The sequence below is a fragment of the Verticillium dahliae genome, genomic scaffold (genome assembly GCF_000150675.1).
Source record: "Verticillium dahliae VdLs.17 supercont1.12 genomic scaffold, whole genome shotgun sequence".
Lineage (NCBI taxonomy): Eukaryota > Fungi > Ascomycota > Sordariomycetes > Glomerellales > Plectosphaerellaceae > Verticillium > Verticillium dahliae.
In genome coordinates this window covers 956,099-979,111 of record NW_009276943.1, presented here as the reverse complement: position 1 = coordinate 979,111, position 23,013 = coordinate 956,099, and the positions used below count along the sequence as shown (strand labels likewise).

At 57.6% G+C, this 23,013-nt stretch overlaps 6 protein-coding genes across 6 annotated transcripts; 2 read left to right on the top strand and 4 right to left on the bottom strand.

The window, feature by feature from the left end:
* Window positions 1-3,001: 3,001 nt before the first annotated feature.
* On the top strand, window positions 3,002-4,337 carry VDAG_06578 (uncharacterized protein; the record flags this gene model as incomplete). The annotated part of the gene is made up of 2 exons (XM_009658956.1): window positions 3,002-3,664; window positions 3,717-4,337. 2 exons carry the CDS (start codon window positions 3,002-3,004, stop codon window positions 4,335-4,337), a joined length of 1,284 nt encoding a protein of 427 aa, XP_009657251.1.
* Window positions 4,338-4,564: 227 nt separating this feature from the next.
* On the bottom strand, window positions 4,565-5,260 carry VDAG_06577 (uncharacterized protein; the record flags this gene model as incomplete). The annotated part of the gene is made up of 1 exon (XM_009658955.1): window positions 4,565-5,260. The coding sequence occupies one exon, from the start codon at window positions 5,258-5,260 to the stop codon at window positions 4,565-4,567; it is 696 nt and encodes a 231-aa protein (XP_009657250.1).
* Window positions 5,261-7,040: 1,780 nt separating this feature from the next.
* On the bottom strand, window positions 7,041-8,586 carry VDAG_06576 (nucleoside transporter family; the record flags this gene model as incomplete). Its single annotated transcript, XM_009658954.1, has 2 exons — window positions 8,329-8,586; window positions 7,041-8,268 (listed from the first exon to the last, which is right to left on the bottom strand). Exons 1-2 carry the CDS (start codon window positions 8,508-8,510, stop codon window positions 7,041-7,043), a joined length of 1,410 nt encoding a protein of 469 aa, XP_009657249.1. The 5' UTR covers window positions 8,511-8,586.
* Window positions 8,587-9,263: 677 nt separating this feature from the next.
* On the bottom strand, window positions 9,264-11,778 carry VDAG_06575 (catalase-3; the record flags this gene model as incomplete). The annotated part of the gene is made up of 6 exons (XM_009658953.1): window positions 9,264-10,132; window positions 10,192-10,399; window positions 10,451-10,813; window positions 10,866-11,088; window positions 11,231-11,433; window positions 11,488-11,778. The coding sequence occupies 6 exons, from the start codon at window positions 11,776-11,778 to the stop codon at window positions 9,264-9,266; spliced, it is 2,157 nt and encodes a 718-aa protein (XP_009657248.1).
* Window positions 11,779-15,595: 3,817 nt separating this feature from the next.
* Window positions 15,596-19,832, bottom strand: VDAG_06574 (phospholipid-transporting ATPase; the record flags this gene model as incomplete). Its single annotated transcript, XM_009658952.1, has 3 exons — window positions 15,596-15,782; window positions 15,839-16,506; window positions 16,557-19,832. The coding sequence occupies 3 exons, from the start codon at window positions 19,830-19,832 to the stop codon at window positions 15,596-15,598; spliced, it is 4,131 nt and encodes a 1,376-aa protein (XP_009657247.1).
* A 1,665-nt stretch (window positions 19,833-21,497) lies between these two features.
* VDAG_06573 (uncharacterized protein) lies at window positions 21,498-22,807 on the top strand (the record flags this gene model as incomplete). Its single annotated transcript, XM_009658951.1, has 3 exons — window positions 21,498-21,668; window positions 21,731-21,847; window positions 21,914-22,807. The coding sequence occupies 3 exons, from the start codon at window positions 21,498-21,500 to the stop codon at window positions 22,805-22,807; spliced, it is 1,182 nt and encodes a 393-aa protein (XP_009657246.1).
* Between the last annotated feature and the right edge of the window lie 206 nt (window positions 22,808-23,013).

Sequence of the window (23,013 nt, the reverse complement as noted above, 5' to 3'; positions counted from 1 at the left end):
TAGGTCGCAAGGTAAAGGGTCTTGACGCTGGAGGAGAAGGAGTAGGTAGGGTCGAGGCGTCAAGATGCGTGGGCTGTGTGTCGGGCGTGGAATGGAAGGTCTCGGTATGACGCTATTTGATATCCCGGGGGGGGCAGAGCTTCTGTAAAAAGCCTGGAAAATGCGAGAGCCGAGCGCTGGAGCTGCAGCTGCAGCTGCAGCACCGGGACCACAAGGAGCAGAGGCAGGGAGACGGGAGGGAGGGAGGCAAGCGCACGAGCCAACCCGAGGGAAAGGGCAGCGAGCCGGGAGAGCACGGAGGAAACGGGGCGCACGCTCTAGCGCGAGAATTTTTTCTCGTGCCCGTCAAAGCAAAGAAGCACCAAAGACAATGCAGCTCCAGCCAGAAGCAACCCGCCCTTGCCCCCCATTGCCCCCTAAGACGACCCCCCCCTGCACGCGACCTCCTTCCTCGCTCCATATTCCCCCTTCCTTCCCCCCCAAAACACGCCCAGCCGACCCCCGGAAAATCACGTATCGCCAGTCACAGCGCCTCAAAACGCCTGACCCAGCCGTTGGCTCCACATCGGGGTACTCGTGGTTGCCAATAGTCACTACCCGCTGGAGACTATATTTTTCTTATGCGCGGCCTCTCAGTCGTGCCCGCCCTGTCCGCTGGCCCGCCCAGCGCAATGCAAGTCACCCGAGGCTGTCCGATGACCCGGCATGTCACCATCTGCTGCTGTTACATGTACATGTAGCAGGCAGGGCAGGCAGGGCAGGCAAGGCAGGTACCTTCCAACTGGAGCTGGAGCCAAGCGCTCGCAACAAGCGTCATCCTGCCATTCCCGGCCAGGATGCGCCATCGAGGGCCAACAATCAATAACAACAACAAAAGAACGACGCCCTAACGAGTAGACTCCTAACGATGCATGTGTCTGTACAAACAACGAAACGCTCCGCCTGGTCAGCCAGCCCGTGTGTCTCGCCTTTCAGTCGCTGATGACCCGTCCACCCGACAGCGACAGCAGACCAATGGGCCAAGATGGGTCGACCATCACGTCAAGCCGCACGACAATGGGGCCGACACGGCACACCTGCTTGTGCTGCGCCCGCAACAGGCTCGATCATGGCGATGCGAGAAGCAGCCTTTTTGGCCTTGCTGCTGACTGCTGTCCCCTCGTCTTCTGCTGTTCGTGTGAGGCATAATGACCAAACGAGAAATCGAAGGAAGAATGAGATGCGCGCTTTTGGAGAGAAAGCCCGCACACCACCACGACACCTGCATCAGGAACAGGGAAGCGGCCTATCATTCCCTGATTCTCCCACACCACCACGACACGACTTTCCCTCCAGCTAGGCCGCTCGGCCGTCGCGCCGTGGCATTTCTCTCCCCGTGGGGTGGGATTCTTTCGACTGCTGCACTAATTCTAAGGCAGTGGTAATTTCCTGAGGTTAACGCCCCCCCGCAATTTGGCGTTGCCGTGCTGCCACAACGGGCCTAGAGAGCAGGCTGCTTTGAAGAGAGGCAGACGCGACAGTTGATAGTTTGTGTTGTGTTTTGACTGTCGATCGTTTCACTGGTGTGTAACTGGTGCGTAGGGACGTATTGTAACAATGGGTTTCTTGCCATGTTTATGCGTGTTCCTATTTGTTGTTGTCGGCTGCAGCGGTGGAGCAGAGGAGTGGTGCACGCATGTCGTACATCTTGGAGCGAAACTCTCGGCCGGTGTTCGGCTTACAACGATCAAACATCACGAGCCATCCGATTACTGATACGTGTGAGTATAAGGTAGTCATGCAATGGTGACTGTGATTCAATGCAGGGGAGAATGTATCTCTCCGCCTCGATGTGAGGTCATTCAGTGTACGCTCAAGTATCTCGGTCTACTAATCACAACCAAGCCAACTTACACCATCTAAGGACGACTTCCATGAGCGAGTACATGTAACTCCCACGCCTGGCATGTCTCGCCGATGTGTGTAATACTGCCTATAGCGATGCATTGTTCACGGGCCCCACAGACAGCCAAAGCACAGGCCATTCCATTCCATTCTTATCCCTTACACTCGAGTATCTACCATGTACACTAAAGTCCTTCACGTTCGACCCATGTGCGTATGGTGTCGCGGAGCAGCCTATGAGGTTAGCTATACCGGGCTCTTTCGGGATTTTATCTCTCTGAGCTTTACCATGCAGCATGTCGCCAGGGACATGTTGGCGGGGGTGGAGGGGTGGAGTTGATGCTTGATGACTCTACGGTAGCGGGTTGCATGCGAGTTCAGAGAGCGCCGAAGTGCTTCTGCCTGATCTTCTCCATATTCAGCTCATATGGCATAGCCTCCAAGAAAGTTGAACCTCTACTGCGACTGCCTCGAATGTCTGCAGTTTTTCCCTCCAATACCCAGCTCTCTGTCAGAGCTGCCAGAGCTGCCAGAGCTGGGCTTGTTACTTGAGTACCTTACTCTAAGGGAGTTGATACGGAATGCCGTCCACATGGACCAACGGGTCTGTTGACGTGAATCAGTGGCGATCCGGTTGGCGGGGCAACATGGCACCAACGAATCGAGTTCAGAGGCAACGCCTCACCATTGACTGTTCGTCTACGTTTCGCATCGGAATCCAATGCTACTCTCGTCCCATGTCGTGAAAAAGGAAATGCGGCGAGGAGGAACGAGTCTTGCAGCGGTTCCCAACTTCAAAGAGGAAGGCATTACATAAGCCAAGGCTGCCCGTTGCGACTGTCCAACTCGGGACGCTTGTGTCGTCATGGTTGAGTAGGTGCCTAGCTGACAGCCTAGCTGACAGCCTCGCTCAATCCGGGCATCGTGGCTTGGACTTCAACCGTCGGCTCCAAGACATCCAATGTGTTCCAATACATGCCGAATGCACGAGCACCATCTACGGCATTGGGCCAAACATTGACCTCGACCTCGCCAACGTCAGAAGTAGCAACACGAGCTGACACGAGCCTGGCCCACAAGCAGCAAATGGGCCACTCCATCTCCAACCTCACACGTCATGTCCAACACGCAAAGGCCGCCTGGCATCCCCAGGCTCGGCGACAAGTGGCTCGAGTTTGTGGGTGAAGGCGCCGCCAACACGGTCTGGGCCCTCCATTTCATCGACGACAGCGGCGGCGACGCCTACACCCAACATGTCCGCCAATTGTGTGGTGAGCACCCATCTCTCCCGTGCCCTCCTGAAAATCCCAGACTGACCAACCATCCAGACGGCTTCCTCCTGCGCATCCAGAAACACACCAAGGGCGGCGACAGCGCCATCTCCGCCACAGACCAGCTCGCCTACGTCCAAGAGACCATCCTGCCCGCCTTGAACAACGACGCCTCGCTCATCGTCCGGCAGAAGCTCATCCAGGTGACCCAGCCCCTGATAGACGAGTGCAACGCCCTCCTCGCCGCCATGGACGACAACAGCCAGCCGCGCCGTGACGAGCCTCCCTCCGCCCCATTGTCGTCGTCGTCGCCACTGCCGCACCCCCACCTGCCGCGACGTGCCGCCAAGTTCGTCGGCTCCCGCGTCGGCCCCGCCGGCGCCCACATGCTGACGCAGGACATGCGCCCGCGCCGCCCGGAGCGCGAGCGCTTCCCCGAGATCAAGCCCAAGTGGTTCGCCAAGTCGCCGACGGCGCCCCGCGGCGCGAACACCTGCCGCAACTGCGCCGTCGCCGCGAGCCGCTGACACGCCGCCCCCGCCGACGCCCAAGCCGAAAAAGTCCGACCCCGACCGCTACGGGTGTCCCCTCCGCCTCGTCGCGCCGTCGCCGGCGTCCGCGGAGGGGAAAGAGGAGACGCGCGAGAACGGCGAGAAGGAGAAACGCGAGAACGGCGCGAAGGAGCTGAAGGAAGGAGAGGCAGCGGAGCCATGGCACGGCCACGCCGAGCGCATCTTCCGCGGCGAGGACGCGCGCGTCGCACGCTTCCTGTTCGCCGAGATCCGGCGGCACGAGGCGCTGCGGTTCCTGCGGGACCTGCAGGCGCGGTTCGCGCGGCGCGACACGTTTCTCGCGACGACGCCCGCGGCGCCGGACGAGGACCTGCTCGTCGCCATGACGCTGCGGGACTGCTCCCTGTTCTTCCGGTACGAGGACGGCGAGGACGGCGCGCTGCGGCTGCTGGACTTTACGCTGGCGGACCTCGACAAGAAGACGCCCGCCAAGATTCCGAGCTGGCAGAAGACGGAGAGGGAGCTCATCGACGGGGGCTGGTATGAGGGCAAGCAGGGCTGTGGCATGCCGAATTGCTATCTGAAAGAGGGCCGGGCCGAGGATGAGACGAGAGCGGATGTGACGAGGCTCAAGGATGCCTCCAAGTTGGGCGTGGCCTACAGGGAATAGGGTTTGTCTGCCGTGGGGAGCGTGGGGTGGGGGTTAGACAAAATCCGGGGGGGTTAGACAAAATTCGTGACGCGGCGCAAGCTGCATTACTTCAATATTGAGGCTAGTCACGGACCATGGACGCTGCAAAGGGGCATTCTCTATATTCTATCGAGCCGGCTTACGTGTCCATGTCCATGAATATCAAACATTCTATCATAAGGTACTCGGAAACATGTACTGAAATCTCACCTGCGGAACCACGCTCTAATCTTGTCTCGCTTCCTCCGGTACTCGTATTCAGCCCGATCATACGACTTCTTGACAACAACGTCCGCCACCTTTTCGGCGCCCAGCTGACCGGCTCCGACGATCAGGACCTGTTCCGCCACAACGTGCCCAGGTTTATCCCAGTGATGTTCGTTCTTCACACACTCATTGCCAGCTGGTTCCGCAGCAACAGCCCCGTCATCGAGACCCAGCTCTCTCTGAATTACGCTCACTGGCCTGCTGGCGATATCGGTAGTCTCTTTGAACAATGAGTGGTTGAGTCGATGCACCGAGTCCCAGGCAAGCACGGAGCACACGCTGACAGGCGAGCTGAACGACAAAGACGTGACGTGCTCCGCCATGAACGAGCCCGCACCATGCAGCCAAGAAGCAACAGTCTTCGCGCCGGCGCCGACCTCATCGTGGCCCAGCGTCAGGACCGTCGTCACCATTTTGGTCGCGGCGCCTTCGACCAGGCTCTTGGCGATGATCCGCTTCTTGATGTGGATACCAGCACTCTTCAGGGCCCTCTTCAGGTCGCGGAGAAGCTTGATGTTGCGGGCCAGGTCGTAGGCGTTGCAGGCTCCTGACAGGAGCAGCCACGGGAGCTTGATGGAGAGGATGCCTGAGATGAAGACGCCGAAACCGCTGCGGCTGATGTTGAGGGCTGTCATTTTCGACAAGGGATCGGGGTGGAAGGGAGCTGGTTTCGGCTTTGCTGGCTTGGTCGTTGGATAGATCAGTCTTGAGGAGAGTTGTCAATAGTTTGAAGTCAAGAGTTATTCGGTACGAAGGACATCTGCCCTGGTCTTCAGTACTCACAATGCAGCATGTATTTTGCTACGCACATCAGCCTTGCTGGAAGCCTGGGGGCCGAGAAGCTCATGGTTACACAACCCAACACGTACATCTCCTGCGGTCTGTTGAGTGGGAGAGATGAAAGGCGTTGAGTCTGCGCTAGATAATCGGGTCAGTGGTGGCAAGCCCAGCCCCACAGCTCGGCCTCAGCGTGGTGATGGTTTACGTTCTCGTGGCGTGGGATAGTTAGGTGTGTTGCACTTTGGAAAATGGTCGCCCCCGACTAGACGTATGGTGAGTCCCGGACAACAGGCTCAACAATGTTGAGTCTACTCAAGCCATATAGCCCCAGTGATCCGAAAGGTGCTGAAAAAGACTATGAAGAGGACTACGTGATGGACAGTACTCCCTGTTTCAGATAACGAGGCGGCCTTCAGCTGGCTCCCGATGGCAGCCAAAGACGGCCGGCACCCATGCGGCCACATGTCAGATGGTCGATCAGCCAGGCGGCTGATGCCTTTGGGCGCAGGCAAGAAGGTCCCTTTACTATGGCTTTCCCGACGACCTGCAGTGGCGGCCAGTAATCCTCCGATTGTGCACTCCCCCCCATCTCAGCTCTCTGGGGGCTGGGCAAGGTGAGTGCCCTTGACAGGGGGAAAGGCGACAGGCGGGTTGGTGGATGATATCATGGCAGACGAAAACGCCGCTCGTTCCCTGTTTCTTGAGCTTCATTGCACGCTACAGTCTGTCAGCCATGTCATCTTGCCCACTGCCCGCCAGGTCACGGACTTGACAATGTTGTTGAGTCGCAGCAGCTCTGATACAGTTGGTTCGTGGTGTCTCGGAAGCCGCACGTCGTCCACGGTTTTGAGACATGGGGCTGGGTCGTAAGGCGTACTAGCTGAGCGTCACATCCGCATCCCAACTGCAAGGGCCCTGTTAGCCTTACAGGAGCCTTCCATCTGTGGTAACAGGTGTGGCGTAATTCGTTGACACAGGACAACTTTCATGGCTTCTCATTGCCAGGGCTTCATTGCCAGGCTAGACTTCACGGACTGAGGGAGCTTCACCTTCAGAGCGAGCCAGCAAGCAGAGAGCAGAGATCTTCCGTACACCAAGCCATGCCACGCCCATTGTTGCGGTCAGAAAGAAGAGCGTCAAAGTCTGGCCCTCGTCTTGAAGCGCTCACATATGCTCCACATATGCTTGACAATAACCTCCAAAGAAGCCGATTGCTGCACTTGATTCAGTACGCATCGTCTGAGCTCAGAGGGTAGACTCGGCAAGTTGAAGCCAGAGACGGTAGACCCCCACGAGCACGAAATAGAAAGAATGCGTTCCTTGGATTCACGCCAGAAGAAACGGAATCTTCGCCAGGATATTGACTTGTATTGATAACCAACGTCATTTACCACAGTCATCCCGAACCCCTGACCATACCTGGGTATCTTGCCAGAAAAATCTCGAAAATGTCTTCAAGTCGTCCAGGAAAGAGGTCGAACGTTGTCAGATCCTTTGGCAATAGAAGCAGGATACCGATGCTCATTACCAGGAGTACACAAGGTGCCCAACATTCTTTGCAAACATGAATCTATCGCCATATGCCAAACGTGCCTCTATCGCCAAATGCCCAAGCCGAGCAAACGCCAGGAGGCCCTAGATCCCCGCAACCGTAAAGCTCAGGATGCTCCCGACCGTCAGCCCCGTCACAAGGCACAGCCCCATGAAGCCGCCGGCGACCTCCCTCTCGCCCTCGTCGACCCACTCGCTGCCGGCCATCATGCAGCTCGCGCCGAGCCAGCCGTTGGTGAGGCCAAAGGGGAACTGCACGACGGCGAGGTAGAAGAGGTCGCTCGCGACAACGGCGCCGCGGCCGTTGAGGTTGCAGAGCAGGTAGAGCGGCAGCCAGGCGAGGCGCGCGACGGCGAGGGCCAGCAGCAGCGGCGGGCGGCCGCGCAGGCTGAAGGGCAGGGCGGTGGCCATGCGGCCGGCAAGGTCGCCGGCGTTCCAGACGAAGAAGGCGAGGGGGATGAAGGCGGCGGGGCGGAAGAGGGAGCCGGTGGCGCCGTCATCGGCGGGGCGGACGGAGAGGATCTTGCCTGTAAAGACGGGGAAGAACATGGAGACGGCGAAGCAGAGGGCCACGGCGGCCGAGAGCCAGTGCAGCTTGCCGAGGAGGGTCAGCGGGGAGACGGTCTTGCGGGGGTGGCCGCCGACGGTGGAGATGCTGGCGTGCGAGGCCGACATGTCGTGGGCGTCGCGGGCGTCGACAATCTGGCTGTGACGGCGGACGAGGGGTACAAAGGCGCCGAGGGCGACGAGCGAGACGATGACTGCCGTCAGGAAGTAGATGAAGGCCGAGGAAGAGGCGCCGCCGGATGCCGGGTCGGAGGCGTCTCCGTCGCGTCGCATGCCGCCGCGTCGCATGCCGCCGGATGCGTCTTCGGGCACGGCGAGAACGGTCATGATCTGGGCGAGGGGCGGCAGCACGCCGGCGACACCCTGGCCGGCCATGAGAGCCTGCATGTACTCGGGCCTGCTGAAGGAGGCGGCAAAGGCGAAGGCGCCGTTCTGGATGAGGCCAGCAGCGAGGGCCGTGGCGGCGACCATGGTCAGGAGAAAGGTGAGGTACAAGGCCGGGGATGCGTCGAGGAAGATGGACGTTGACGCCGTGAGGAGCATGAAGATGACGACGTTGATCGTCAGCGCGAGGTTGATGCGGAACGGGTACGAGGCAGCCGCTTGCATGTTGGTCAGGACCAGCATGGCGCCGAGGTTTGTGATGGTCGAGACGGTCAGGATAGCCGACTGGAAGTTCTGCGTGATCCAGACATCGGATCGGAAGCGCAGCTGGAAGTAGGGTGCCGCAGCAAGGAACATGTTCCTAGAGGAGGACAAGATCAGCTGCCTGTGTGCATTGGTGGCGGGCTTCGCAAAGGCTCACCAGGCCCAGAGCATCGCCATGCCCAACAGCGCAAAGATGCTGTACTCGAACCACGAGAAGGGCACGCCTTGGCCGTCGTCTTCCAGCAAGGCTGTGCCCTCCATCGGGTTGTCATGCTCGATGATGGGACTGTACTCGTCGCGGACGTCCTTCTGGCGGAAGAGGTCTCTGATTCGATCCATCGTATTCGCTCGGACGCACCCTGAAATGCCGGTGGTGTTTGAAGTGCTACTCTATCGTGACATGAGGGGTCTGGGGGATGTTCGTTCGGGTCGAGGGGTCACCACTCGGAGTGATGGCGGGTCGCAATGGAGACGGCTGGTCGCAATGGAGACGGCTGGTCGCAATGGAGACGGACGGTCGACGATTATGCCGCTTCCTTTCAATAGCGATTGGCTGCGAGGTCCGCGTCGGGTGCCGCTCGGAGTTCGAGAGCGCGCAAATCGTCTATTGATGCAAGGCGCCTGACATGATCATGCGTTTGGACCACGAGTCGTCGGACATGTCTTGGGTGTCGAGGTCGTCAATCACGCCGGGATCCTTATCAGTCTTATCTTCTTATCTCCGCCCATGGCGGGAGGCGCAAAGCTCAAAGCGCAAAGCTCAAAGCGCAAAGCGTGGGGGCGCGTCACGAGACGAGTCGGACCATGTCGGCGTTCCCAGTTCACATCACTGGACTTATCGTCCCCTTAGCAAAAGCGAGCAATCAATACCCCATGGTAAGCTCGTGGTTCCGTCAGATTTTTCATTGCACAGTTTGGCCTGAGGTACTCGGCTCTACAGGCGAATCTCGTATGCGAGGCAACAGTGAAGTCATGGCCTTCGCCATTAAGCATGCTGAAAGAAGCTATCGACCCAGTCCTCTACGAACTAGGCTAAACATGTACAATAGAATGAACTCTCCAGGCGAGGATTCTCCCGCCACCAGAAGCCGCCTACGACTCATAATCAGAGGCACTGTCCGTGGCGAACCTGCTCGTAAACCTGAAAGTGGCGAGCCCTTGACCAAAGTTCTTGATAAACCCTTCGCCTGCCTCCGAGCTCGTGTAGACGCCGTCGGTGCTGTTGACGCCGAGGTTGGACAGGATACGGCTCGATGAGCCAAGCTCGCCCACGGGCTTGCCCCATTTGTACGCGTCGAGGAGCACCTGCAGAGGCCGGCCAGACGGGTAGAGGGGCGACGATCCGAACAGCCTGAAGAGGTCTTCAGCGCCCGTCGTGACGATGATGCCGTCAAACGCTGTGGCCGAGGCGTGCGAGTACGTGGTATCCACGGCACCATCCAACGTCTCGCCCACGATGCTGACAACGAGCCCCTCGGCCTCGAGGGACTCCTTCAGAGCCTCTGCCTGTGCCTGCGACTCTGCAGACTGCAAGCTGCTCAGCAGACCGACCTTGAGCGTGGCAATCGTGGGCAGCCGGTTCTCGGTGATGGAGATGCCACGTGTCGTGTTGTCGTGGTAGTACTGTGAGTCCGGTTCCAGTCGGTCCAGGCCCAGGAAGGACGCAACACGATTGGCAACGACGTTGCTGACCTTGTTGAGCTGGTGAAGAACATTTCTCTTGACGTCGTCGGACTCGAGGTTGGATGTCTCGAAGCGAATAGCGTTGATCAAGAACTGCTGTTCAACACGAGACAATGAGTTGTAGAAGAGACGTGGTTGAGACCAGTGGTCGTCAAACGTCTCCGACCTCTCACGAACGAGACCTCCATTGGCCGTTCGTCCAGGCGCTGTGAAGAAGCCGCGACCAGTCGTCTGGTTGGCTTGCTTGGGCGACCCATTGTTGAGCGTGTTGGGCGTGTCTAAGTCGTCAGAGTCAGCGTGCGAACACGGGAGCAGCTGGAAAAGGGTGACAACGCACAAGGTCTCTTGTTGCGATGAATGAAGTTCTGCGCAGCGCCATCACGGTTATTGTTGTGGATGCCGGTGATGGGGCGGTTGATGGGCAGCTGCTCAAAGTTGGGTCCACCATGACGGTTGAGCTGGGTATCGAGGTAGGAGAAGACGCGACCCTGGAGAAGAGGGTCTTCGGTGAAGTCGATACCGCGAACAATATGACCAGGTTGGAACTACCAAGAGTTAGGATTGACTTTTGGCGCGTGTGCTTCGGAGGACCATACCATGATCTGCTCGGTTTCGGCAAAGTAGTTGACTGGGTTGGCGTCCAATTTCAGAACGCCGAGCTTGTGAAGTGGTGCGTACTCCTCGGGTATAATCTTGGTCGCATCCAGGACGTCAAAGCCAAAGGCGAGAGCGTCTTCCTCGTCAATGATCTGGGCGCAGAGCTCCCACTCTGGCCCGTTTCCGGACTCGATGGCCTCCCAGAGATCCTGCCGATGGTAGTCCGCGTTTTGGCCAGCAAGGATCTGGGCCTCCTCCCATACCAGGCTCGCCTTGCCCTGGCGCGTCTTGAAGTGCCATTTGATGAGCTTCGAGTCACCGTCATCCGTGACAAAGCGGAAAGTATGCACTCCGAAGCCGTCCTGGATCTTGTCAACCTCATATTCTGCAAGGTTCCTTGCTTAGATGACATACCATGTGACGGTAACTGCGAGGAATACCATATCCAGCCATGGCCCAGAACAGCGTGTGCAAGGTGGACGTCTGCTGGCTGAAGAAGTCCCAGGCAGAGTCGTGAGCCGTCGCCGCTTGGGGGATCTCCTTGTCGGGGCGAGGCTTGACGGCGTGGATGAGGTCGGGGAACTGAATTGCGTCTTGGATGAAAAAGACGGGGATATTGTTGCCAACAATGTCAAAGCTGCATCAAAGTCAGTTGGTCTCCCTCCGTATCGACCCCTGGACAGCAGCTCGTCAGATGAGGTCACTTACTTTCCCTCGTCCGTGAAGCTGGCACTTGTCAGAAACGGCATCACATCACATTCAGCAGAAAGGACACTCACAATCTAGTCGCAAAGCCATGGACGTCACGCACCGTGTCGGCACTGCCGCGCGATCCGGCGACGGTTGAGAAGCGCACAAATGTCGAGGTCTGCTTGCCTTCCTCGGACAGGAAGCTGGCAGCCGTCATGTTGCTGTAGTCGCCGTAGCTGGTAAACGTTCCGTATGCTCCCGCGCCACGAGCGTGGACGGCGCGCTCAGGGACCTTGTGACTGTCAGGAACCGTTGGCATGCGCCATCATCCGACGAGGGTACGCACTCGTTCGTGGTCGAAGCGAGTCATCTTCTGGCGGAAGATGAAATCCTCGAGGAGAACAGATCCCCTGGTACCACCGGCCTTCAGACTCTGCTGGTCCTCGATCGGCCCGCCCACATCCGAGGTCATAAACTCATCCTTGTCGTCAATCTCATACTGGGTCACGTGGCTGTGTGATCCAGAGTCGTCGTCGTTGGCCCGTCTGGCCAAAGAGGCAGGGTCTGCAAAGGGGCATTGCGCGGATGTGATACCGGCAAGGCTGACGGCGGCCAGCAGGAGTACCGGGCTATGCATGATGGAAGGGTTCCCTCGCGGAAAGATGTGACCTTGTCGATGATGCAGGTATGGCTAGATGAGTCAAACCCTGAAAATAAAATGGAAAGCTATGCCAAAGACAGGACGACAGGTCTATTTATGTATCGTTCGGGTCAGTGCATATGGCCCGGGGACGCGAGGCGACGGGGTCTTAGACATCTGGAGGCCACGGACATTGGATTTCAGGCACCGATCCAGACATCAGGGAGACAGAGGCGTACAAAGCTGGGACGTTTGACCGGGCAGGGACTCTGTGAGCCGACTCGAGATGCGTCATTGGGCTCGTGACGGGGGAAGGACCTCACCTAAGCCGCTCCCTCGGCGATGACCTCACACCGGGGCGGACTTGCTCCATCCACTCCATCCACCACGACCATCCTGGCCACGAGGGGACGACGCTCAAAGCCTCGACGGGCCAGGCAAGACAAGAATCCACTCTTCTCATTTGGTTCAGTCAGGCGTGGAGAACCCAAACTTGGAAACCGGCGCGCGGTGTGGTGTGATGTGATGACACGGCTGCAAGCACGTTCGACGCAGGGTGTGGGATCTGGGGTGGTGGTGAACGACCATGCCTTCCAATATGGGGCTGACAGAACCATAAGACGTGATAGGAGCTGTGCGTGTGAGACGGCAACGAAGAGGGGGACCAGAGTGTGGCCTAGACTTGAGCATGGGCATGGGCGGGGGCTGGTGCAAGAAGGCTCGGCCTCGACACGATCATCAACAAATCATCAAAATTTCCATGACCGGGAAAGGCAGTCAGTCTCCGGCCTCTCCACAGCAGCGGCCCATCGTCCGAGCTGCCACTTCACGTTACCCAGGTTGCGCTCGTTACCCATGTCGCGCTCATCCAACCACTGGCAGGCCAATGGTCACCGTGGGCTCAGCAACAACGTTCCCTGCCGGCGTGGACAGGGTGGAGGCCAAGGCTCGAATGCACTCTCCAAGCGTCTTGGCTGCGTCTTCATCTTCTTGATGGCTGCATTCATCACTTGGTCCCATCGTCTTCGATGTGCGGCTTCATGATGCGGCTCCCTTTGTCCGCCACCAGCGAGATTGTTGGTCTTCAAGGCACAGCGTAAGCTCGACCGGTGTGGCTCGAACGGAGAGCCAACAGACAACGAGTTTGGGCCCAAGACATGAAGCTCTCAGCAATAGCACCAAGCTCCTGTGTGACCTCGTTGGGTCGCTGCTTGGCTCGCTTGGGGTCCACCATGAGACGCGTCGCGGGACCAGCAAGACACGTCGAAACGACATGGAAAGTCTATCATCCGCTGGAAGGCATCTTCTTGGCCTTGCAAGATGGGGATCAGCCTTGCCTTGCACAAATGAGGCGAGCTCTCCGCCTCGGCATGCGCCCGTGGACGATGACGACGAGAACCGCGATGAAGAGAGAACAAGAGTCGTTGCAGCAGGGCTCTTTGCTGGCTCGGCACCTTAACTCAAAGAAGCACCTTAACTACATTACCTTATCTTAAGGTACCTAGGAGACAGATCGGGAGACCCACATGAGCTGGGCCGCGTCTTCGATCCCGTCGACCGGTCACAATGCCGGTCCAGTAATGTGCAGTCTTGTGGTGGTATCACCGGCCAAGCGAATGGTCAGCCGGAAGTGTCCGGATCAGTGGCGCAGGTCTTTACATTTCTGGGGTTACTCAACACCGTCTTGCACCGTCTTGACGCAGACTTCCCAGCCAGAAGAGTTGACAAGCACATGTGTGACAAGTCCTCAGCGCGAACGGACTCTGCGGCCGAGCGGATCGGCGATGACGGCGCGTCGAGCGCTCGGCGGGCGGTGGGGTTGCGGACTAATCGGACGTCACAGGAGGAAACCCTCCTGAATCTGCCCAGGGTTTGCTTCTGCTGCAACGCCAGGCCTGCTGCCGCCAGGGGACGGGATCCTCCCCTCAAGCGAGGCAGCAATCAAGCGAGGCAGCAATCTGCATGCTGCCGAGGTTGCAGCGCTGAAACGTGGACAAGCTTGGGGGTTGTCACCGGAGAATATGAGTCTGCGGTTAACAGGCAAGCTGGTGCCAAAAAAAGCCGCGTGGGAAAAAGATAGGTACTTGTATTAGCTAGGGACCCCTATACAAATAGAAGTACTTTCCAGTTTCTATCATTGAATTTTCCTACCCTTTATTTTTACTATATCTCGCATCCTCTGTAGCATTGAGTCTATCTAGTGATTGACGCGTTCTGGTTATGCTTGGAGGTCTACCTAGGCCTCTATAGCTAGAATTAGCGGTGATGGAATTGGTGGTGGAATCGCCACGCGGCTTTTTTTGGCACCAGCTTGACAGGTCGCGAACTATGCGACCCTAGCTTCGCTTTCACCAGGAAACCCACGCTACGGCTGTCCTGCAATTCGGCACTTCTTGAATGTGCCGCTGAGGACAGGTTTCAATTAGCCAATGGGTCTCTTGACATGAGTTGAGTGTCTTGTTGTCCAGCAGATACTAGGCATGGCAGGGATCCGGTTCTGAGTTTGATACCCGAGAGTTAAAGAGGCGAAAGTTTGGTGAAGCGATGGTCCCTCACATTCATGCTTTGTAGGCTATCTGTGTTCAGGGATTTGATCGGGAACCTTGTGCTCTCTCCCGCACACTTGATCCGCCAATCATTCCCATGTGATGGATTCCTACATTAACGCCTGCTGTTTCTATTTCGAGACATGCAATCACCAACAGCAAACCCGTCCACTCCATCCGCAGAGCCTCCGCACCCTCTGCAAATCTAGCAACTATTTCCGTCCCCTGTCTTCTGATTTGTAGTCAAAGAGTCAATGCAAGAACTGTATCGGTCGAACATCATCGGTAACATTCATCCCCGCCCTTGAGCGCTAGCATATAGATATCCCACGCGCGGCAACACACTATCCATGATCCTGTCTCATCGATCAGGCTGACATCCGCAGGACATGCATGTGCAAACCAGGACACACCGGGCAAACAAGAAAATAACGCTCCGCCCCGAGACAAGCCCTTCTAGCAGACGAATCACCATCAGCACGTTAGTAACATCCCACAACAGCGTGACCGCCCTTCCTCAGCACCATCAGCGGCAGCGACTCGAAACAGAGCCTCTAGCCATGCCAGCCATGTCACCACGGCGGAGCCGAAAGAAAAGAAGAAGAAAAAGGGCCATGCGCCACAGCAGATGACGGGTTGGCTGACACGCGGCCGCTGCGTCGCCCTCGCTGCCGTCTCCGGACCTCCCACGGCCAGTCACACCACGGGACCTGGAGGTTGTAAGCTTACATGGGAAAGTAGAGAAACAACCCCGCGGAGCACCATCCGCGTACACCGAGACAAGGACGAATCGCGGAGAGCAAGGCAACGTCAGGGCAGAAGTCGTCCACATTCCTATTGACTACTACATCCAGAAAAAAAAAAACGGTAGAATGACTCTCAAGCTTGGAAAAAAAAAAGTAGAACGCCCTGAGTCCCAGAAAGGCTCTTCTGAGCCCCACGCTCGTCATCCAGGTAGATGCTTCGCTGTACAAGGACGATATGGGGATACACGCGCCGGGGTTCCAACAAGGAAACCCTCCTCCTGCTCCTCCTCCTCGTACCTACAGCGCGAAGGCGCAAAAAAAAAAAAAAATACAAGAAAAGGAGGCCACATGTGCACCAGTCATTTGCCTGCCAGTTCGTCCTCTGTTCGCATACGTTGGTCTCATTTGTTTCCCCGTCTCCGCGGGAGAATTACGTTTCGTAGCCACAAACCCCGCCGCCGCCGGTTCTTTCTTTTAAACTTGTACATTTGCTGCTCCTCACCACCCTTGAGTCTGACGCGCTCAGGTTCCCTGTCCTTGTGGCCGCGAGCTCGTCATCTCGCCGTATCGGCCACGGTTCTGCGTCGTATCGTAGGCCTGAAGCACGCGCGCCTGACTCTCGTCCGCCTGCGAGAAAGCGTAGCCACGCTGCTTCCGCATACGCTGCACCTGGCGAACCTTGCGAATGGCCTTTTGGAATTGTTCCATGCTGGTCACGGATCAGTCAATCGTGTTCATATTGAGCCGTCAAGGGTGAGAACATACCGAGGTCGATAATCTTGGATATTGTACTTTTGAATCTCCTGGATGTGATGATACGACTCTGGCCTGTACATGCGCTTGGCATACTTCCACGCAAAGTCCCGCAGCAAGCACAGGATGGCAAGAGCAAAGCTTTGAAGCCAGAAGATGGGGCTGCTGTACAGCTTGGGAACGATGCCGTGGAACTCGGGAGAAAAGGGGATCATGGGGGCGACGGTGCCGTAGACGGCGATGAAGATCCACCAAATGGCCATGGAGCCGGGAATGGCAATGACATGGTACTTGGTCCAGTTGCTGGTGACAAGGCCGGCCTTGCCGAGGACCGTGAGGAGGACGGGTGCGTAGAGGGCGGTACCCCACATCCAGTGGCCGGCGATCTGACCGTTCTCGAGTATCAGGTCGCCGTGCCAGATGAGCTCGCCAAAGACGTAAAGGATGATGGAGTGGTAGACGGCGTTGAGGAGCCATTCGATGAATACCTTCATACGGAAAAACTGGTTCTGCTGGCCCATGCTGTACAGTTGAGGGTACCGATCGAGGAGGCGCGCCGAGATGAACTGATCAAGAATGCCGAGGGCCAGGGGAGGAAGAACGGTATAGAAGACGTTATAAAAGGTGAGTGTCCATGATTCGTAAATGACCGCACCTGAGAAGACGTTGCGAAATGTGTACTAAAAGAGGTCAGCGGAGGATCCTTGTGCATAGGGGCGGGAGGACATACCCAGAACTGCGTCATGTACAGAGTAATGTTCTTGTAGAACGAATACAGAATGGTCTTGGCCACACGCTGATAACTCCACGCGCCGTGAACGAGGAGAAGCTTCTTCAAGAACCTGAACTGGGCAATGGAGACGTCGGCACTGCGAGCGGCCTGCAAACCCTCCTCGCCACTGATGCCGACACCGATATGAGCGGCCTGGATCATCGAGACATCATTTGCACCGTCACCAATGGCCAGCAAGATGGACTCCTTCTGGTATTTCTTGACAAGCTTGACAACCAGGGCTTTTTGTAGGGGCGAAACACGACAGCAAATGACTGCCTTGCACATGATGGCAAGATCCAGGAACATCTTCTCGAGATCCTTTTCGAGAGCATACGTCAAGGACTTGCCGTCAATGACAAGAGCAAGCGTCTCGAGCTCAATGGTCCGATCACCTTGAGCGCGAATAGCCTCGAGTTTCTTCTCGATATTGTCACGAGTCGCGGCGGCGGATTCTTCGTTGATGATGAGAAGCATCATCTCCTCGGAAAGGAGTTTGCAGCTCATGCCAATGTTGATGGCCGTCTCTTGCCGATCACCAGTGAGGACCCAGACTTTGATGTTGGCCTCTTGGAGAGTGTGGATAGTCTCGGGGACGCCGTCTTGGAGACGATCCTCAATGGCTGTGGCGCCGAGGAGGAAGAAGTCGTGTTCGATCATCTCAGAGGCCTTATCGAGCTCTTCCGCACGGTTGCCGCCGACTGTGGTAGCCGCCTTCTCGTATACTTGGTTCCATTCTTGGAACTCCTGCTCGGAAACCTCACGCATGGCAAGGCAGAGTGTTCGCAGACCTTCCGAGGCGTATTCTTCCAGGTGCGTCAGGGTTTGTTCGACGTGAGGGTTATTCTCATTCAGGCGTTCGAGGATGACTGTGTCAGCACCCTTGCAGTAGACGCGGATGACGCCATCGGGGCACCGGTAGATGGTAGACATGCGCTTTCGCGTAGAGTTGAATTCGCAGACAGCCAAGAGTTCGTACTCGAGGGTCTGGCCGTCGACCTCGATGAAGACGGCCTTGGGCTTGCGGTCAGTAAAGGTATAGCCGAGCGTGGCGGCGCCGTCAACGAGGGCACCTTCGTCCGGCGATGCAGCTTGGTACTTGATCTTGCCTCCCTTCTCGTCGCCCTTTTCGGGGATGACGGTGTGGCAAGTCGCCAACAAGGCGAGGAAATGATCGATGGCCGGTGCGGATGAGTGGTTCTTGCGGTTCTCCTTAAGGCGCTTGTAGTCATGTAGGCCGACCTCCACCCCGTCTTGGATTGTTGCCCTCCGATCCTCGGGAACCTCGTCTGCGTACTGAATGCCAGCAATCGATGCCTGTTTAAACTCCATCATGTTGCAAGTTAAGGTGCCCGTTTTATCAGAGAAGACAAACTCTACCATGCCCAATTCTTCCACCAGATTGGAGGTGCGGCAGTTGGCAGGGGTGTCATTCCTGTCATAGTACATGTCCAGATCGTCATTGATGAGGATACCGTGCCAGTACTTGACCATCTCCACCGTAACGAAGAGCGAGATGGGAACAAGAGACGAAAACAGAACCCAGTAGGTGACCATGTCCTTGAAGAAGGTCTCGGCGATCTTTCCTGCCGTGTCCGGTTGGTCGAGCATGAGATATGAAATGGCGTCACCCTCGACTCTCCGGATGATGAGATCGCCGACGGTACTGATGATACTCAGGACCATGAGAATTCCGACAAGCAGTAGTACGAGCGTGTTGAGCTTCTTCTCGACCTTGGTGCGCTTGATGGGGGCGGCAGTCGCATTGCGCATGAGTTTTGTTTCGTGGCCGGTGAAAACAACGACACCATGGATCCAAGGCGTGTTTCGGAGGGTTGCGCCACGGAGAAGTAGCTGCTCGGGGTTCAGGGGTAGTTCCTTCTCGCCTCCGCCTGTCTGCATGGTGAGAGTGGCCTCGTACGTGTACAAGCTGCTGTTGGGCTGTTCAGACTTCATCCTACCGCCGAGTCGGCTCAGTTCGCTGGAGCTGACCATCTGGGATGTTTCGGGCAGTGCCTGCTTGATCTTCAGGTTGGTCTCGCCGTCCAAATTGGCGGTTTCGATGTAGCATAGACCTTCGGGCTCGGAACTGGCCAGGAGGACAATGTCTGCGGGAAAAGGCTCCTCTGACTCGACGCGGACAATGTCGCCGACAGCCACGTTGATCCACTTGGTCTCCTCAAAGGTCGAGCCGCGCAAGACTTGCGCTCGAGACGTGTTGAGAGCCGCATCAGCCTGTTTCCTGCGGTAGTCCTCCACCAGTTCCTTGCCCGCGGACACCATGAGCACGGCAACGAGAGGAATAATGGTAGTAAATCGATTTGTTGGGGAGAGGCCGGGGATCTGCTGTAGTGCCGCGGTGAAGAGGAAAAAGACGTTGGCAATCTTGGAGAATTGTTCGAGAAGGAACTTGGGGAGGAAGGTCGCGATATTGTACTTGGCCGTAGAGACGTGGTTGTTGACGTACTTGTTGGCCGCATTCGCTGGTGGGTTGTTGAGGTGGATGATTCTCGGGCCCAGGGTCGATGGATCTGGCTTGCTGCGGCCGAAGCCGAACTTGAAGTTGCCCATGTCAAACTTCTTGTCGCGTTTCGGGGGGTCGATGCCGCTCGAGTCTGCCCTGCTATGACCTCCTCCACCTGCTCCTCCGCCGCCGCCGCCGGGTTCTGTCAGGGGAAGGTCCATCTCCGAGTACCCTTGGCCCATACCGAGCCTGTTCTTCATCTTGCCGAAGAAGCCACCGCCCATGGTCAGGACGCTGTTACGATTCCTCGCATTATGGCGGGCAGCCGCATCGGCGCCGCCGCCATTGAGAGCTCCGCCCTGTTGGTAGAACGAGTCGCCGTCGGCCGGGTAGTCGTCAAAGTCGTCTGCGTACCGTTGGTAGTTGCCCAAATCGGACGTTTGGCTGTACTGGCGCCCGCTGCGACTGTAGGGGGCTGACACGTTGTTGTTGTTGTTGTTGTTGGACGAGGAAGACTGGCCTGGGCCGCCAGGTTGAGAACCAGTGCCATGCTGTCTCGACTGGCCGGCGCCGATGAAGTCATCGTAGGATACAGAGGGCCGGCCCTGATCCTGACCAGATTCCTGGTCACGGGTATATGTGCGCATCAAGTCATCATCGTTCAAGGTTGACCTTTGTCCTCCGCCGTACACTGGTTGGTCATTCTCCAGGTCGAGGAGTAGGTCATGCGATGGGGCGCCCTGGGGACCCCCCGTGGGTCGTCCAGCCATGCCGTGAGGCCGGTGGATGTTTTCAAGCGATCAATGCGATGATGGCCTTCTGGGCCGCGACATTCGGAAACGCTGGGGATGTGTCGTAGGTTTCAGGAGCGACGGGCTTCGCAGATCGGAAAAAAAATGATGGCGTTGACTGCGACTGTCGGCGTGGACGGTGAGGGGAGGGGGGAGGAGGTCCACGTTTGTCGCGGGTGGGCAAAGAATCGTAGCTGGTCGTCGAGTGGCAGGAGAGCTTTGGGTGATGGTCGTGAAAACGCTCGTGTATGCTGATGAAGGATCAGGACGATCAATGCTGGGCGAGATGAGATGGAAAAGCGAACCGAGTCGTATTCGTCGCGAGCACAGCCTCCTTTGTGGTTGGTGCAGCAGACCAGAAACCTGAGGTAGGTAGGTACCTAGGTAGGTAGGTACAAAAGGTGCATAGGTAGGTCCCTTAGCTTAGGCAGGCAGCTTTCTGGGGTGGCTGCCGGCGCGCGCAAGTGGGCTCCGCGGGCTCTGCTTGTGCTCTACGTAAGCCTCGAGGGGCTGGGCTGGCGTCGCGCTGTTGGGCTGAATCTGAATTGGAGGCTTGGATAGCGTCTGTAGGGGGTGTTCAGGTATCTGCTGCCGATGACGGTTGTTGGAGATGTTTCGCTTTTTTTGCAAAACCGATAGAGATCAGACCTGGAAGCAAGGAAGAGCAGTAAATGGCCTCCTTTTTTTTTTTTTCACGATCGTCTGTGTCTGGCTGTCAATCAGGATCCTGGGACGTTTGAAGAACAGGCGCACGGCGTGAGCTGAAGCTTGGCCCAGCGACAGACCCGTCCTCCAGGCCCAGGGGCAGGCAAGGCAGGCTACGTGGAAGGGCCCACACTTGACCATTGCTATTTGTGGCTCCCAGTGGCCCCTTGGCCGCTGACTGGTGGGTGCATCGTGTTCTGTTCGCTGTGTTCTGTTTCGGCCCGCTAGAGCACCAGCCACACACGGTGACTTCATATTTCTGCGTCTCAGGGGTTTGCCGCCACACAACGGGCGAGCTCTTGCCAGATGGCCTGCCAGATGAGCCTGCCAGATGGCCTGCCAGATGAGCCTGCCAGAGTTGCATGGCAGCCATGGCCACGCCTGCCGCTATCATCAGCCCTGTTCATTGTAGCCTGGACCATCTCCATCCTCCTGCACATCATCATTTTGGGGTTTCGTGATCATTTGGATGCAAGGAACATCCCAATGCCATCTATCATTGTGCCTTGCCATGATCAGCCATCTGGGTATCCGTCAAGGCACGCTGTACCTGCCGCGAGCCCCTGTCATACTCTCAGTGTCAGAATCCACGCCGCCACAGTATGGATTCTTGACAACCCAAGTAAAGTACATCTCCAACGGCAACGACGGCAGGAGACCCCCCCTTGGTAAGCCCCGTCAGCGTGTCTTTGTCTCCTCCGAATCGGCCGAAAATGCAGCAACTCACAGCTCGAGACACGGTTGCCGGGTGGAAATCCTTCTGGACGACTGGCATGCGGGGAAGAGGATAGGGGCATGCTAAAGCCGTGGAACCCAGACTGGCTTCGACCCCGAGTGTCCCACTGTCTCACGCCTGGGCATCTGGACATTGCCTGCCAGACTGTTCAGACCACCTGCGCACTCATTTCATTCCGGGATAGCCACATCTGATAAAAAAAAATGGACTACTCGCTACAGAACCACGACGCCTATATTGGACAGTCGGTCACTGACCTGCCTACACCCGCATTGGTCATCAGCAAGCCCATCGTGGAGCGGAATATCGCGCAGCTCAATCACGATGTAGATGCTGTAGGAGTAGCCTTTAGGCCTCATGTCAAGACTCTGAAGGTGCCGCTCACAGACGAGGAAGACGTAGAAGGCAGCCTGTTGACTGATGTCTTGCTTGACAGTGTCTCGAAATCACTCGTATGATGTTGCGTCATGGCAAGAATCGCAAAATCATCGCTTCAACCATCCCTGAGATTGAAGGCGCATTGCCCCTCGTGAAGGAAGGCCTTCTAGACGAGGTACGCATTGTCCCCGTGATACCTGTGACCCTTTGCGACGTGTATCAGACCTCCTGACTCTGCTAGGCCATCTACGGTCTCCCCATCGCCCCCTCGAAGCTTCCCCGCCTTGCCGCCCTTCGCGACCAGATCCGTATCGTCCTACTCCTCGACCACGACGATCAGGTCACCCATCTCGAGTCCTTCGCGGCCTCGTCTCCCTGGGATGTTCTCATCAAGATTGACGTCGGTACCCGCCGCGCCGGCATCCCCGCCTCGTCCCCTCGCCTCGCCGCCCTCGTAGCCCGCGTCGAGTCATCCTCCGCCGCGAACCTTCTCGGCTTCTACGCGCACGCCACCCACTCCTACGCCGGCCGCACCCAGGACGCCGCCGAGAGCTACCTCAGCGCCGAGGTCGAGGGCGTGCTCGCCGGCGCCCGCCTGCTCCCCGCCGACCGGCCCCTTCTCCTCTCCGTCGGCAGCACCCCGACGGCCCACGTCGTGCGCAGCCTCCGCGCCGCCGCCCCCGCCAACGTCACCATTGAGCTGCACGCCGGCAACTTCCCCTGCAACGACCTGCAGCAGGTCGCCACGGGTCTCGTGGCCCCCGACCGCCAGGCCCTGCGCCTCGTGGCCGAGGTGTGCAGCGTGTATCCCGAGCGCAACGAGGTCCTCGTCAACGCCGGCACCGTGGCCGTCTCCAAGGAGACGCACGCGCAGCCCGGCTTCGGCGACGTCGCGGGCAAGCCCGGCTGGTTCGTCAAGTGGATGTCGCAGGAGCACGGCATCGTCGGCGTGGCCGACGGCCCAGAGGCTGCTGCTGCTGCGGCGGCGGGGGCGGAGGAGGAGTTCAAGGTCGGCGACAAGGTGATGCTGCATGTTGCGCACGCGTGCATCACGGCGGCGAACCACCACGCGTTCTACGTCGTCGACGAGCAGGACGTTGTGACGGAGACGTGGATTCCCTGGAAGGGCTGGTAAACTTACAACTTCTGTAGAGGGAGCCAACAAGTCAAGACATTGTCCTGCGCCGTGATTGACCACTTGTTGTCTGTAGATACACCTCCTGTCAGGATCCGAGCGTCAAGCTGTACTTGGGTTCGAGCAATGAATATCCTAATCCAGCAAAAAGCGAGTGAGGTTTGAAGCCGCCCCTTCTACAAGACCCGGCGGCCGGTTCGATCCGG